The following is a 16,488-nucleotide window of genomic DNA, read 5'->3' as shown; positions in this document are numbered from 1 at the left end:
TTAATAGTCAAATATCAGGACACATTTTATTGGTGACAGTTTTTAGTTCTTTTTGGCAGATCCATTTATTATCCGCATCACAATTCTCAGAAAGAATATTTGTGTTTGAAATGTAAACACAGCTGTTTCCCTTAGCATCACCAGTAATTTGCAATCTGTGGAGCAAAAGAAAAAAAATTCACTTAGTATTTCTCACATATTCTCCTCATCCAGTCCAGCATTTCTAGGACTAATAATGGGATTTAAATTATGTGAATAAATAATGGTAAATAGTGGGATGCTAAATTATTAAGCGCAAAGTATATAATCACAAATATAATGTAATAAGCTTTGAAAATAATGCTAATAACTTCTGGATTGTACAGGTTCATCTTCACTGAAGTAAGAACCCCTCTAACAAGAAACTTCAAAATGGTATACAAAAAGAGAAAGCTTTAGAGACTGGGAACTGAATCTCCTGGTTCTACCACTAACATACCGGATACTAAGTCCCTTGACTTCACTGAGACCCGGTTTTAAAAAAATATGTAAGGGAACAATGACCCAATATTGGGGAAGGCATTGAGATGATGCATGTGAAAGTGTGGCAATGCTTAAAGAAAGTGTGTGCTCAGTAAAAATAATAATTATGTAGAAGGCAGTGGAGACCCAGGCTCCACAGGGTTTGGATGCAGCCTGGAAAAGAGGCTCAGTGGAAGTGCTCTGCAACCAGTTTTCTTCCCCACCCTGCATCCAAACAGAAGTTGGTGGGTGCCCACTTCAATCTATTATTAGTTTCATACAAGCATGGATCTTGTATTTCACTGGAGATAAGTTTGGGAATAGAATTCAAACGATGGGCCAGGAAGTATTAGGTTCATGTTGCAAGGACGGAGTGAGTTCAAGACCTATTGTCTCAAGCAAGGTGAGGCGGGAGCTTTGCTCTGTTTCTTTGTTCCACTTCTTCATGCAGCCTCAATCAGATTTCTTCCTAGTGCCACCTCTATAGTGAAACCACAAACTTCCCTCACTGAGCTATTGCAAAAGTCCCCTAACTTGTTTCTCTTCCTCTCTCTGATTCGTTCTTAAGCTTTTCACAGTAATTTTTTAAAGCTAATCTGGCCAGGTTACTCTACTCCCTTTACCAAAAGTTCTCAATGGCTCTCTTGGCCTTCCATAGCTACATATCTGCCTAGTTCTCTAACATTATCTCATTTAACTCCTAACACAAACCTGTGAGAGAATTATTATTATTTATTTGCATACTTACCTAAAAGCCCAGGGTCAAAGAGTTTAAATAAAAGTAGGGCTTAACTGATGCTCTTTCTTGTATAACATGATACCTTCCAGGTTAACCTGATCACTTTTATCTTCAGATTTAAATGGGATGATCCTCTGAATTTAACCTGCCCACTTTACATATATTTCTGCTCAAAGATATTTAACTCTCTCTCTCTGTCTCTCTCTCTGAACCACAATATAATAATGATTTTACATCACGGTCCAATAAAGAAATTTTACAAACCAAAATTAACCCATTTGTGCAAGATTTTTTAAAAATATGATTAACGTCAAATAAAGTTTCATTTGTAGGTAAATAAAATGTGGGTATGTTTGCCACTTCCTAAATTCATTCTAGTTCAGAATAGTTCTTTTAATTAATCTTAATTTTCAAGTTTTGCACTTTTTAAAATATTTTAGAATGTGGCCAAAGTTAATATTTTCTAATTAAGCTAGGATTTTTTACAATGTTTAATATTTTTAATAATAAAGTATCACTTTATATATAAATAATCACTATATATAAAGTATCACTATATAATAGGTGAATTTGAACATGCTTCTATGCTTTTAATTTCATCCTTGTTTTTCTGATGATAAAAAGTCACTGTAAGTGCAATTTATCCAAGTTTGATTAAATGTTGCACTCATTCACAGACTCATAAAATGTAACATTATATCACCTCTTCTGAAAAACACATGGACAGATCTTTACAGAAACTTGTTTAAGTGCCTGCACACTTCTGTCCTTTAAAATTAACCATGAATTCTGTTAAAATATGTAATTTAATTGCGCAGCATCAACCCTCCTATTCCACCGCTGATTATTTTACCATCTTACACAAGGAACTCAAATGAGACACTAGAGAGAAAATAGCAAATGGTCCCTTTGTGACCTGTGTATTTATAGCTTTCCTTCAAATAACTGTCACTTGCACATTGCCAGTTATAACCAACTGCAGTATTTGTCACAATATGTGTAATTATTCAAGCATCTAGGTTACATGCTCTGCTATTTACTACTGTTTCCCTTTATATTTGCTGTGTTAATCCTGGTTGTGGTCCACTGAACTGACTTCATGGTCCATTAGGCATATTGTTCTACAGATTGTAAAACACTACTTCAAAACTTCTCTGTGCCAAAAGCCTTTTGCTAGAGATTTTTGATTTTATGTGCCTGTCCCAAAGAAGTTATCCTGTTCTCTGTTTTCTAAAATTCCATTGAAGACAAAAATATATATTCTTTGAGAAGGGATACTGTCTTTTCATACATGGAATTTTTCAGCCAACTTTGAGAATCATTCATTTCCTTGGCCTATTCTGAAACTCTTGAGAATTTCTAAGCTAAATAAAAATTATGTACTCAATCTTCAAGAACAGTATCAATACCTTGCAATGTAAACCTAATGTGAATCGAACATTAAGATTAGCTAATACTCACATATCAGAATTTAAAGAAGAGCCATTTATCCACTTCCAGTTCCTTTCTGATAATGAAAAATTTAATCCAATCCAAAATATAATTCCTCCAGTATTTATCAGGCTCTGTATGAATTTCTATAAATGGAACAGAAGAAATGGCTGAATACTGAATCTGTTTATCTGTTCATTTTCTGCATTCTTCTATTCATTCCCTAAACATACTTTCAAGCATGATCCCTCTATAAAACTTTCCCCAATTCCCATTCAGAGGTAATAATGTGTTCTTGGTGGTATTTATCTACATTTACACATTTCTGTTGTATTCATCACATTACATTAAATTATTTGTTTATGTGTCTGTTTAGGCAATCAGAAAGCGAGCTTCTGGAAATCAAGGTCTCTAATTCCATTAGCATAGAGTCCTTCAGTTAAAGATCAAACAACCTGACCTGGTTAAAGAGAGTGCTAAATTTCATTAAGGTTTATATTTAATCATTTACCAGTTCTTCCTGATCTTGAATAAGCAGCAAACTGGACTCCTTTGTGTAACAATCTGACAGGCTATCGTTCCAGGGGTTGAAAGTTTGAGAAAATAACAAGCATTTCTCTCGGAATTGATGCCAATTTATTGGGCACTTTAATGGACCTGGTCTCTCTTAAGTAAGAAAGAAAAAGAATTGTATAAGTGTTTTTATTTATAACCTGCACTGCTACCACAACCAGTCACACACAAGTCATTATCTGTGATAATCATTGTGAAAACAATTAATGAATTCATTATAGTTTTAAGATTTTGGAGACCTGCTGTTCATTCCGGAAGCAGGAATTGGAAATTATTGATCAGTTATATTAAGCATCAATGGAATCATAAGACATTAGAGGTAAACACCATCAACATAATTTAAATAGCTACATTTTACATATCAGACACTGAGAAACAAACAAACAAAAAAACTTGTTCAAGTCCACACCATCATGTGGTAGGAGGATCAAGACTTTTTCTGAATTTCCTTGAATCCATCACAAGTGCTTATTTCATTCATGGATAACAATATAAAGTATCTGTAACAAATTCCTGCTTTAAACAGCGTGCAAAATTGATAGCAAATAATCATTCATTTCCATAAATTAATGAAAAATACTATAGAGAAAAAATGATAAGAAAATTTCTAATAGCTGAATAATCTATTTGCTTATTTACTATCATCTATGGATATCATTTTCCAGAAGAATTTTGCAAGTTTCTTTAGATCCCTGTTCTGTAAGAATTATCACACAGATTGCATTCTGTTGTAATCACTCAACAATGGTCACCTCTATCAACACACGCTACTTACTGCAACAAGATTAATGTGGCGACATGTCAAAGAAATACAATTAATATTAACAAATTTATTCTTCATTTTCAGTTCTATGAATACATTTCAGACCAAAGTTAGTTGTTTGACATGTTTAGTAAAATCATCAATATATTTAAATGCATATTTTACTTTTGAACTTGATATCTGGTTATTAATTATTGGATATCTTAGCAGCAGCTTTTCATGAGGCAGTATGCCCTGGTGACTAAGATCACAGGCTCTGGGGTCAGACCACCTAGTTACAATTCCCGGCATCACCACTTACTAGTTATGTGTACTTGAGCTAGTTACTTATCTTTTCTTGCCTCAGTTTTCTCAAACATAAAATCAGGATGATAATAATAGAATCTTAACATATGGATTTTTTTATGAACCTTAAACAAGGCATTGCATGATATCTGTTAAACACTTGCTTTTATGCTTAGGGAATTTAAGTCATAAAATTACCAGATGTTTCATTCCTGTACTCTTCAGCCTCCACAGTGGCTTTTTCTATTGATTTTTGTCTTAAGAATATCACTAGTAAATAAAAAAAAAAAAATTAAGGAGATTAAATGCAGAAATGAATGGCATAATAGAGATGCTGTATTTATCACTTCTTTACTTTTCCTCCCAAATCAGGGAGGTTGATCAATAATAATACTATAGTTTTATCAACAATAAAAATGTAGCTCTACTTATAACTTCAGCAGGAAGCTAAGTAATCTCAACAAGATTGAAAATGAACACAAGATAAGGCAATAGCAATGTGGTAAAAATAAAAAAAAGACTAGTCAGAAGGCATCATAATAAACAAGAAATAAGGAAAAAACTCTTCATTGTGGACTCATATAAACTTTGTGAACTTCAGGGTGTTATTTAAACTATTAAATTGCTGACCCTCTTGCCTGAACTTTCTCATCTTCAGAATGAGTCTAAATATACCCATATCATGGCAGAGATTGCCTAGCACAATCTGGGATTTGGTTGGTATGTAATAAACTGCTAGTAATTGGTGATTTTTGCTTTCTTTCTTAGCATCTTTTTATCTTAGTTGTCATTGTGTTGTTGTTCTTGGAGTACATGTGAAATACCCCATTTTGACTCCAGGAACAATTAGGAATGGATATATGAAAAGCTGAAGTTTTCAGAGTGGCTATGGGCTAGTACTATTATTAGTATTAATTTTTTATTCTTTTTATTTCATTGGTCTTTCACTCAATCAAATAATTTTAATAAGATGCTCTAATTCCTGTGATGTAATCAGAAGTAAACATTAGGAAACAAATGATTTTTTTCATTTACCTGAAACACTCAACCCTATCACAGTCAAGGCAAGGAGAATAATCCCAGCACAGCCCAGTTTCAGAGCAAATTGATGCCAACGTGGACACTGGCAGACACCTGAGAAATTAAGATAACATACTCGGTCAACTCAGGTGAGTACATTTGGAAGAAAAATCAAAGGTGGTTTGTACAACATATCAGGTCAGGGTCTGGGGGAAGAAGAGAACATTTATTAGCTTTGTGAAAGTAGAGTTGCACAAGATGGATGCATTCTCAGTAAGATCCAGCTCAGAGTTTCCTCACTAATAAAACAGGAATACTTTTGCTTGTCTTGTGTGTAAGGAATTGGCATGAGAACACAATGAAATAGATGTGCAAACACTTTGAAAATGGCCAAGTTCCATAGAAAAATGAACTGCACATGCTATTGGAGTAAATTAGTCAAAGCATTTTGTTTAAAGAGGAGTTCCCTAATTCATTGTATATATAATATAAATACACATTTATACATACGATAGAAATTGTAGGTTTATAGAAAAATCATGCAGAAAGTACAGAGTTGCTATATACCCTCCACCCCACCACACCCTCATATACATACACCATTTTCCCTATTTTTAACACTTTGCATTAGTCTGGTACTTTTGTTACAATTGATGAAACAACATTATTACAATTATTGTTATTATTATTATACTGTTAACTATAGTCCATAGTTTTCATTAGAATTCACTGTGTTGTACAGTTCTATAGGTTTTTAAAATTTTTTATTCTGGTAAGGTATATACAACCTAAAACTTCCTGCTCAACTCTTTCAAAAAATTGAAGACAAGGGAATACTACCTAACTCATACCATGAGGTCAGCATCACCCTAATACCAAGGCCAGATAATATACCACAAGAAAAGAAAAAGAAAGACCAATATCCCTCGAATATAGATGCCAAAATGCTCAGCAAATTACTAGCACATCAAATCCAACAGCACATTAAAAGATCAAGTGGGATTTATCCCAGGTATGCAAGGGAAGTTCAACATAAGAAAAATCAATTAATGTCATATACCACATTAACAGAACGAAGGGGAAAAAAGCACATCATCATCTCAATTGATGCAGAAAAAGCATTTGACAATATATATCATCCCTTCTTGATAAAAACACTCAGAAAACTAATGATGGAAGGAACCTTTCTCAACATGATAAAGGGCATATATGAAAATCCACAGCTAATATCATACTCATTTACAATAGTGAAATACTGAGAGCTTTCCATCTAGGATCAGGAATAAGACAAGGATACCCACTGTCACCATTGCTATTCAATATTGTACTGCAATTTCTAGCCACAGCAATTAAGCAAAACAAAAAGAAAAGGAAAGAAAAGAAAAGAAGTAAAGGCATCCAAATTGGACAGAAAGAAGAAAACTTTTCCTATTTGCAAATGGCATGATCCTAATATAGAGACAATCCTGAAAAATCCACAGCAAATCTACTAGAGTTAATTAAGGAATTCAGCAAAGTGGTGGGGTACGAGATCAACACCCAAAATTCAGTAGTGTTTCCATACACTAGCAATGAACAATCAGAAGAAGAAATCAAGAAAAAATTCCATTTATAATAGCAACCAAAAGAAACCAAATATCTAGGAATAAATCTAATCAAGGATGTAAGGGACATGTACACAGAAAACTACAAAATATGGGTAAAAGAAATAAAAAACCTAAATAAATGGAAGAGCATTCCATGTCCATCGACTGGAAGACTAAATGTTGTTAAGATGTCAATTCTACCAAAAGAGATTTATAGGTTCAACCCAATTCCAATCATATTATATTATTTGAGGCTCTTCTTTTTGCCAACCAACATTTTAGATGTTGTATTCTTGCACCTGGGTTCTTCTGCTTCTCTGTTGCCTAGAACCACCATTTCCAACTTGGCTTAATCAAATGTGTGACATTCAAGGAAGAGTGTTTTGTGAGTCTGCATATTGTTTTCGTTATTTCAGCGGGTATAACATAACATGCACTTATCTCTGACAACACTCTGCAGTCTAAACAAAATGTTAAATACCTTTAATTTTCTTTGTAATCATATAAATTATTATATATTGTACATTTCATGTTCATCAGAAGTTGTGGTTATAGGTAATTAATTAAATGGAAACAAATGCATCACAACTTTGATGTACTTTACTTTCAGAAATCTTTAAAAACATGAACTCTATAGTAAAAATAACAAAGAGGAAGTTATTAATTTTTAAAAACATCTGGTGAAACACTGGCCTACAGCTACCAAATTAAATCAGCCATAGCAGGGAATTCTTTTGATAACAATTAATGCTCTGTTCCAAGTTGTGTTTAGATAGCTATATACCTCTGATTTCCTTATAAGGCCCCTCCTGTTGTCATTTAGTTTTTAACATGTTGGATATATTAGAAAAATAATTCTTCTTCCAAATTTTATTTTTGGATGCAAGAGCATTTACAAATAAATGTTTTCTGATTTATCTGCAGCTGTTCATTAATTTATATTATCTGTTCTTATTTGCATTTTTCTAATATTTTTAATATAAATTTTTACTTGCTTTTAATTTTTGGTAAATAATCAGACATGCTAAAATATTATCCTTTATTTTCATTATATGTTCCAAAGTGGCACACAAGTCCTTCCGTACTTGTTTTTGTTTTTACTACTCTTCTGGAGATTAAGTTGCACAGCCAAGTATACAGGTAACTACTTGTTCTAGTTTGCTAATGCTGCCGGAATGCAAAACACCGGAGATGGATTGGTTTTTATAAAGGGGGTTTATTTGGTTACACAGTTACAGTCTTAAGGCCATAAAGTGTCCAAGGTAACACATCAGCAATCAAGTACCTTCACTGGACAATGGCCAATGGTGTCCAGAAAACCTCTGTTAGCTGGGAAGGCATGTGGCTGGCGTCTGCTCCAAAGTTCTGGTTTCAAAATGGCTTTCTCCCAGGATGTTCCTCTCTAGGCTGCAGTTCCTCAAAAATGTCACACTTAGTTGCACTTGGGGTATTTGTCCTCTCTTAGCTTCTCTGGAGCAAGAGTCTGCTTCCAACGGCTGTCATCAAACTGCAGTTCCTCTCTCAGCTTCTGGGCATTCTTCAGTGCCCCTCTTAGCTGTAGCAAGCTCGCTCCTTCTGTCTGAGCTTATATACTGCTCCAGTAATCTAGGCCCATGCTGAATGGGCAGGGCCACACCTCCATGGTAATTATCTCATCAGAGTTATCACCTACAGTTGGGTGGGGCACATCTCCATGGAAACACTCAAAGAATTCCAATCTAATCAGCACTAAAATGTCTGCCCCACAAGATTGCATCAAAGAATATGTTTTTTTCTGGGGAACATAACAAACTGGCACACTACTCTCTCTTTAAAACAATTGACATTCACATAAGTGAGTGAGTTCTTTCCAAAATGTTCCTGAAGAGAGAGAATTTAGGATGTCAGTTTTATAAGAGATGAGGGAAGGAATATGATCATACATTAGAATCAAGGCAGTGGCATGTAGATTGTCATCTGGTGCTGTTTAGGATCTGTTACACCAATGGAAGTGGAAATAGAAGTAGATACCCAGAGGAGGTTCCAGGGCATTGGGAATGAAATGAATAGAGGAAACTGGGCTTGGGAATACTGGCCTAGAATTTCTAAGGAGAGCCAGTGTTGCAAGAGTGTCTAAACCTAGTCAATGAGCCTAAGATCAGCTCTAGGATATCTTTCCTTCTAGTTTACCTTATTTTACCTTTTTTGTCTCTTCTCTTCTTCCCTCTTTCCTCCTGTAATAGCTGAACTTTATTTGCAAAGTGGAGAAAGCTCCATATAGTCACTATTTTATATTTATCACTGATGCATAGCAGTGGTTAAGAGCAGAGACTTTCAAATCTAGCAGATATAGCTTTGTGATTGTGGGCAACATACTCAAATTTCATAAACCACAAAGTTTCTCACCTGTGAAATATAGAATAGTACCTACTTCCTAAGGTTTTGGTGAGGATTATAGGAAATGACGCTTCTAAAATGCTAGGTATGGTGTCTGGTACATAGTAACTGTTTAATAAATATGAGCTATTGTTCGACACAATAATTTTTTTAAGAAATTATAGGTAAAAGGCAATAAGGGGTGGTGTTTTAAAATAGTCATTCAAGCTGTATTTAATGGAGTTTACTGGAGGATCTCGTACCTGGGAGGAAGGCTCTCCTGTACCGAGTGTTTCTGCCACAAAGCTTAGCATATAAGAATTAATAGAGTTACGGTAGACAGTTAAGGTGACCAGGGAAACTTTATTTACTTGGCAGGACTCACAGTTATTCTTTATTTGAGTCTAGACAGTGTGTTAAATCACACCATACCTCTGCTCTAAACCTTCAATGACTTTCCATCAAGCAGACAAATCCCTATTCCATCTGTCTGTCCATGACTCCTCTGACTTCATCTGCTTCCTGTTTCTACTCACACACTCTGCCTTGTCACATTAACCTACAGTCTCCTCCTAAAACATGACAGGCATTTCCACTTCAGGGTATTTGCTTGTTGGCCCAGCTGCCTGGGAGACTCTTCCTGGAGAGCATGACTCCATCACTTCCTTCAGGTCTTGACTCAAATGTCATCTTACTGAGGCCTTCCACAATTATCCTATTTGATGTGGTGACCACCCAAAAACTAAATCCCAAATCCCTTCTTTATTTTTCCCAATAGCCCTTAATACCATTTTATCTTTTACATAAATTTGCTTATATATTTATTTATTTATTTTATTTTATTTTTTTTTTTGTTGTTGTTGTTTAACTTTTTATTTCATAATCATAAACTTAAACTCTGAAATCCCGCTAGACTTGGAAGGGGGAGGATAATGTAGAACCCAAAGAACTGCAGCGAGAGCACAATGATAGGATACTGTGAGCAGACCAGGGGAGGTGGGACGCTCTCCTGAGCTACAGAAGGAATGGTCTGTTGGTTAAGACGAAACACAAATCAAATTTGTCCACAGTCGGAAATGGTGATCTTCTTGCTGGTCTTGCCATTCCTGGACCCAAAGCGCTCCATGGTTTCCACAATGCTCATGCCCTCTTTCACCTTGCCGAAGACCACGTGCTTCCCAGTTTTTCATCTGCACTGCTAAGACAGAATGTGGCACTGTAGTAGAATGTGGCGTTGTCCTGGGGTGGGGGTGGGGAGTGCAATCTGACATTATGATTTCAGGATATAGTGGGAATTGATTGTTTCCCTTAAATAAAAAACAATTTAGGACACTTTGAAGTGCCACATTCTGTCTTAGCAGTGCAGATGAAAAACTGGGAACCATTTGTGTTGGGTCCAGCATTAGCCATGGACAAGATGCCAGGACCTGTATGCTTCAGAATGAAGTTCTCATCGTCAAACTTCTCCCCGTAGATGGACTTGCCACCAGTGCCGTTATGGCGTGTGAAGTCACCACCCTGGCACATAAACCCAGGAATAATTCTGTGAAAGCAGGAACCCTTATAACCAAATCCTTTCTCCCCAGTGCTCAGAGCACGAAAGTTTTCTGCTGTCTTCGGAACTTTATCTGCAAACAGCTCGAAGTAGATGCGGCCTATGGGCTCGCCGTCGGCGGCGATGTCGAAAAACACGGTGGGGTTGACCATCGCGGCAAGTGAAGAGTACGGCGGCGGGCGGTGGCGTCTGCCTTATATATTTATTTTATTGATTGACTGCTCCCATGGTAGTATAATGTCAATTCTATGAAAGAAAAGATTTTTCCCTCTCTTGTTCACTACTGAAGCCTCAGCACCTAGAGCATGCCTGGTACTTTTTGTTGAATGAATGAATGAACTCTAGAGGTGTTTTGCAAGTACTTTATTCACTCCTCTAAAAGATCAGACACTTGACCATCTGGCCAAAACCAAATTAGGTCACTGCTCACATCTCTCTGTTTTGCTGACTGTTCTATCCAGTAACTTCAGCCTCAGTATTTTGGCTAAAGAACCCAGTCGTGGTCTCACAATATTTGCAGTATCAGGCCAGTGTTCTGTAACCCCTCATTTTTGACCAGATTTTATTCTACTATTTTTTTCAAATGTACTTCCAGATCATACTTTGTAGAATGATTATAATGAGAGGACACTAATTTTCTTCACCCATTGATTGGGACCACAGAGAGTAGCTTCTGATGAATCTTACTATTTCCATATTCATTTTCTGACATCCCCTTTCAACCCACCCCACCCCATTTGCTAGAATTGAATGGAGAAAGAAGTCTTACTCTTTCCTATCAAAAATAACTGAGGTTCAAACAAGTCCTCACTGTAGTTATCAAACTACTCCTCTTTTTCCTGATCCCCACAGGAAGATTATAGTGAAATTTATTTGGTGACCCTAAGACTTTTCTCCCTGATTTATAATTTTGCTAATCAAATAGTTTTAAACATACCAAAGAGTCCTTAAAAGGTACAATCCACATACTTGGTACAACATGGAATGTATATCAGATTGGATAACAAATGCATTATTATTGATGCCACTAAATTTGGTTAGATTTCAGAAGGTAACGCTGTGTTATGATAATTTCATACATAATTTTCAGACTTGGTTTCTGGTCATTTTTCATCCATCCCCAGGTTATGGAACCCATAACCTATTTCCTCACATTAGCGTCACTCAGAATACTAACTCCTGTGACACATGGAAAAATGCTGATTCCAACAAATGTTAAATAAGTTCATTTCTGATATGCTCCAATGTCTTGTGGCTTAAGTCCTTCTAAGCAGTGACACTTTCGAATTATAAACTACCAGGTTGTAATTTTGTAATTATATCCAAATCTTTTGATAGTGAACATTATTTTCTCCCAGCACCCTGCCTGTTCCCTTAGGAGTGCAGAGGCTGTTAATAATTAAGTGTACACTTTATATTCTGAAAGGGATGCTATGGATATAAATTTAGTGGGACAGAATCATAGTATTAATATTTTGTGGAGGGATTTGGCATCAGGTAGGCTGCTATTAGAGCAACGCAGCAATGTGTTCCTTAAAAAGTTCCTCTTTTCATACATGTAAAACGTGTCTAAATTTAGAGTCTTTTAACCAAGGCTCATTTAAAGGGGGGGGCAACTTTTTTTTTTCACATGGACTATCTTGATACAAAAAGAATTTGAATGAGGTATGTGTTTTTCTCCACTGTAGTAATTCTATAAAGGCAGCTATGCTAAACCTACTTAACACTAAAATACAACTGCTGCTCACCTTCAAAGCATACATCTAAAGCAAGTTCAAGAGGAAAAATATAACTCTGGAAGATATACAAATGCCCTAAGAAAAATTAAAACCACTTACCCCCAGGAAGAGATGGGCGTGATGAACTTCCAAGGGCCAACTCCCTAGATAAGTTTAAATCTGCATATATTACTTGTCTATCCATTGCAAACAGGAGAATGAGGCACTAAACTAGGGTATGAGGACAAACTCCAAATTCTGTGAGGCAAGATAAGCAAAAGGAAGTGCCGAATCTGAAAGGTTCTGCCGCCTCTACTGTCCCCACCCACCCACACTTCTAGTTGTGGGTTTTCTCCATAAATTTGGCAGGTCGTCCATTTTCTGGGTGTCCGTTATACTTAGGCATGTAGCATCTACTTTGGTTAGTTAATTGGTCTGCTTTCTAACAAAATTCTGAGAACGGTTTTTGTTACCCCTCTACCCGTCTCTTCTTGAGCCCCTCCCTGTTCCAGGGCCAGAGCAGGGTCAGGCAAACACTGGTGCAAAATTTAAGTATGGAGGGGGAATTAGGGGAGCTCAAGAAAACTCAGTAATCAAGACAAATAACATTTAATACAATGTTGAAAAAATTCAAAATTAATGCAAAGAGAGAGAGAGAAAACCTCCTTGATGCCATTCAAAAAGCTTTGAAGTCTTCCTGAAATATCTGCTCTCCAAAGAAAATCGTGAAATGTGGAAAATGGTGTTGCAACTGTGGAAAAGGATCCTGAAAAATACAATAGAAAAGCAAAGCGGGAAAGAGCAGTAAACTATTCTTAGCTTTGTTCTCAAGGCACTTGTTAATATAATAGAATCTCCATATAAGTAAAAGAATTTGGAATCATGCAGAATTATAGAAAACAGAGGAATTGGGTCTGGAATTTCCTGTGTCTTTCAAAGATTGTCAGGCATAGCAGCTTAGAGCAGGATGGACCTTAGGTGACACAAAGTATGACATTCTCATGTTAGAAGTGCGAATAGAGAAACCCAGGCATTTCTATAGTCACTTGCTATATGGTGGATTGTACCAGACACTCAAAATTACTTAACTGTGGAAGCAGCCTCCTGACATTGAACCCAAGAAGACAGGAAATGCCTATTACTAGCGGACAGTTGTCATTCTGTGAATGTTATGGGGACATAACTTATTCCCTAAAAATCTCTGATAATTGTAAAGTGAGATGTAGACGTGTGTGAGAGTTGCACAACCCAAGAAGATAAATATGAAACTTATTATTTATGTGTCTTTAAGATGCTGGTGGGGAAAACAAAATGGTCACCATTTTTAGGAACTTATGGACCATTACTAGGAAAACCTATATCCAGCACTCTGTACTAAAATGATGAACCTAAGATAAGATTTATCTAAGAACATCCAAGATGTCTTTTTTAAATTTTGTTTTCTCTTCTGTAATGCACCATGGATTTTCCACTAGCATTTAGAAGATGGATGCTTTGCCATCCTGCAAAATTCTCAAAACCTTTAGTACAATATTTCCAGTCAATAAAGCTAGTCTACAATGATAACACACCATTGCATCACTCTTTAAGTAATTCAATTAAAATGGTTTTCAACAACTTGACTATTTGGTAGCCAACAATCATTTCATTAAAGATATTTGGTTCAGCCACATTCCTCAATCTGTGAGAATTATGGAAGGCTGTACTGGGTCATCTATATTCAATAATAGTTCTTGAGCTTTAATATATATAAAGATCATCTGAAAACTTGCTAATATTGCAAATTCTTGTCGCTTATACTGCTGCCCAAGATACAGTTAGCCTGTGATGGAGAATGCACTAGAAGCACACCAGGTATTTCAGTGGTTCATGGACCACACTTAAGGAAACACTAACAGAGCAAGTAGAAGGTATGGAGATAAATTAGAGGGATCAGTGGATAAACGGAAGTCTGATGATCTAATCAGGGCATTAAAATAGTGCTTTTACTTTACCAATGTTTGATTTCAATGTTCTGAAGCATCACCACCAACTAGAAAGAATCCACAATGATTTACCAATCTTATTAAAAATAATTGGTTTGAGATAGGGTGTTCTCTTCAGCAGAAGCTTGCAAATGCCTATGAGCTGCAAAAGTATAAACTTGTTAGAAAAATCAACCAAAGATGTTGACAGATCATTTTGCTTGTTACAGAATATGAAGAACAACAACAAACCATCTTCACTGTTATCTTTCATCACAAAAGACCCTTATTACATATCATGATTTTATACTTTAAAATAAAACCCTCCTGGGAATTCACTCCTGGAGAACTTTTCTCTTTATATTGATGGATTAATTTGATCATCTAATCACCCAAATGACACTTTCATAGTAAGTAGATCAGAAGTCAGGAATAGCCTGCCACTATAAAAGATGATAGACAGGTAGATAGATAGATGTAGAATAGATGATGATGATGATGAAGATATATAGATAGGTGACAGAGACATAACAGAGAGAGGTTAGAAATTAGATTATATACACACATATAATACGATATTAGAGAAAAAAATTTCAGAAGGGGAAAGATTATAAGTAACTGGGATCTAGAACATGGCAATGGTAGAGATTACATTGAGTATATTAAAAAACAACACAGATAGGTTTTAAGACTAGGTCACCTATTTTGACACTGAACTTCGCCAAATTAATGGTCAGAGTTGGGGTGGACAGGAAAATAGAATGAAATGAAAACAAAGACAGTCTTAAACATAAAGAAATACAATTAGGGACAGACTATGGCTACAATATGGAATAAAGAATGATAAGAAAATGATTTTGTTCAAAAAAGTGAAAACATGAGAGTCAGGACATGATAATTGTGAGCTATCAGAATCTACTCTAGGACTAGAAATAAAAAAGAAAAGTTGTATGACTGGGGAGACCTAGTTGAGTGATTGCAAATAAGGAAAGGGAGGGCATAGACATATTCTCGAAAAGCAATGAAGATGTAAGGACAGTGTTTGCAATGAAGTATCTTACTTCAGCCTCATCCGGAGAACTGGAAAATGGTCAATTGTTGGAGGGATACAGTGAGAGGATGGAGATGACAGAGCAAGCAAAAGCCTCTAAGGACTAAAGAGCATGCAGCTACATCACCCCATTTGTGCTGTACCTCATTTAACACTCTCACGAGCCTGAATGAACCGTAACTAGCTCATTCAAATGTAAGCAAAATGCTTCCCGCTGAATTTAAACAGTTTTAAAAAATTACTCCATCTAAGATTTTAAAATATTAAGAGGTTAGCTTTGGTTTTAGAAAGCGAGATAAATGCATCTTAACCATAGAAGAACTTATCATTTGGCTTTGGATTAGAGTCCAGCTGTACCAACTCAGTTTGGTTTTAGTTTCCTAGGCTTCCTAGCAAATACCATAAAATGGTTAGGCTTAAATAGTGCGAATTTAGTCACTCACGGTTTTGAGGCTGGGAAAATGTCCAAATCAAGGCATCATCAAGGCGGTGCTTTCTCCCCAAAGACTGTGGCATTTTAGGATGGGCTGCTGGTGATACCTCCTGGTTTCTTCCTTCTCTTCTGGGTTCCATTATCAGTTTCTTGCTTCCACGTCTTTCTCTCTGTGTCTGAATTTCATTCTTTTATAAAGGACTCCAGTAATAGGAAGAAGACCCCTTCTTAACTGAAGTAACCTCAACAAAATGTCCTACTTAAAATGGGTGCATACCCATAGGAATGGATTAAATTTAAGGAACATGTTTTTCTAGAGTATTTACAGCTTCAAACCACCAGAAGTTTCAACTTTTTTTTGCTTAAGTCTTAGTGTTTCAGGGTTCTATGGGGTGATTGGGGGAAGATACATTGTATCCCTTCCTTCATAGTGTTTCTACAATTTTTGAATACAAACCCTATATATAATGTTTGCAATGTGGTATCATCAATTTATGTCTGTTGTTATTAAATG

General features: G+C 36.0%; 2 protein-coding genes across 3 annotated transcripts; both read right to left on the bottom strand.

The window, feature by feature from the left end:
* On the bottom strand, positions 1–16,153 carry KLRB1 (killer cell lectin like receptor B1). Of its 2 annotated transcripts, none has more exons than XM_037847798.1 (6): positions 15,985–16,153; positions 5,328–5,426; positions 4,491–4,562; positions 3,183–3,337; positions 2,702–2,817; positions 1–155 (listed from the first exon to the last, which is right to left on the bottom strand). In XM_037847798.1, the coding sequence occupies exons 1-6, from the start codon at positions 16,112–16,114 to the stop codon at positions 8–10; spliced, it is 720 nt and encodes a 239-aa protein (XP_037703726.1). In that variant the 5' UTR covers positions 16,115–16,153; the 3' UTR covers positions 1–7. The 2 variants fall into 2 exon arrangements, with proteins under 2 accessions (XP_037703726.1, XP_037703727.1); XM_037847799.1 differs by lacking the exon at positions 15,985–16,153 and adding an exon at positions 12,647–12,826.
* On the bottom strand, positions 10,111–10,999 carry LOC119543118 (peptidyl-prolyl cis-trans isomerase A-like). The gene is made up of 3 exons (XM_037847800.1): positions 10,600–10,999; positions 10,554–10,560; positions 10,111–10,434 (listed from the first exon to the last, which is right to left on the bottom strand). Exons 1-3 carry the CDS (start codon positions 10,958–10,960, stop codon positions 10,308–10,310), a joined length of 495 nt encoding a protein of 164 aa, XP_037703728.1. The 5' UTR covers positions 10,961–10,999; the 3' UTR covers positions 10,111–10,307.
* Positions 16,154–16,488: the final 335 nt, after the last annotated feature.

This window comes from Choloepus didactylus, chromosome 8 (assembly GCF_015220235.1).
Source record: "Choloepus didactylus isolate mChoDid1 chromosome 8, mChoDid1.pri, whole genome shotgun sequence".
Classification (NCBI taxonomy): domain Eukaryota; kingdom Metazoa; phylum Chordata; class Mammalia; order Pilosa; family Megalonychidae; genus Choloepus; species Choloepus didactylus.
This window is presented reverse-complemented; position numbering and strand designations above follow the sequence as displayed.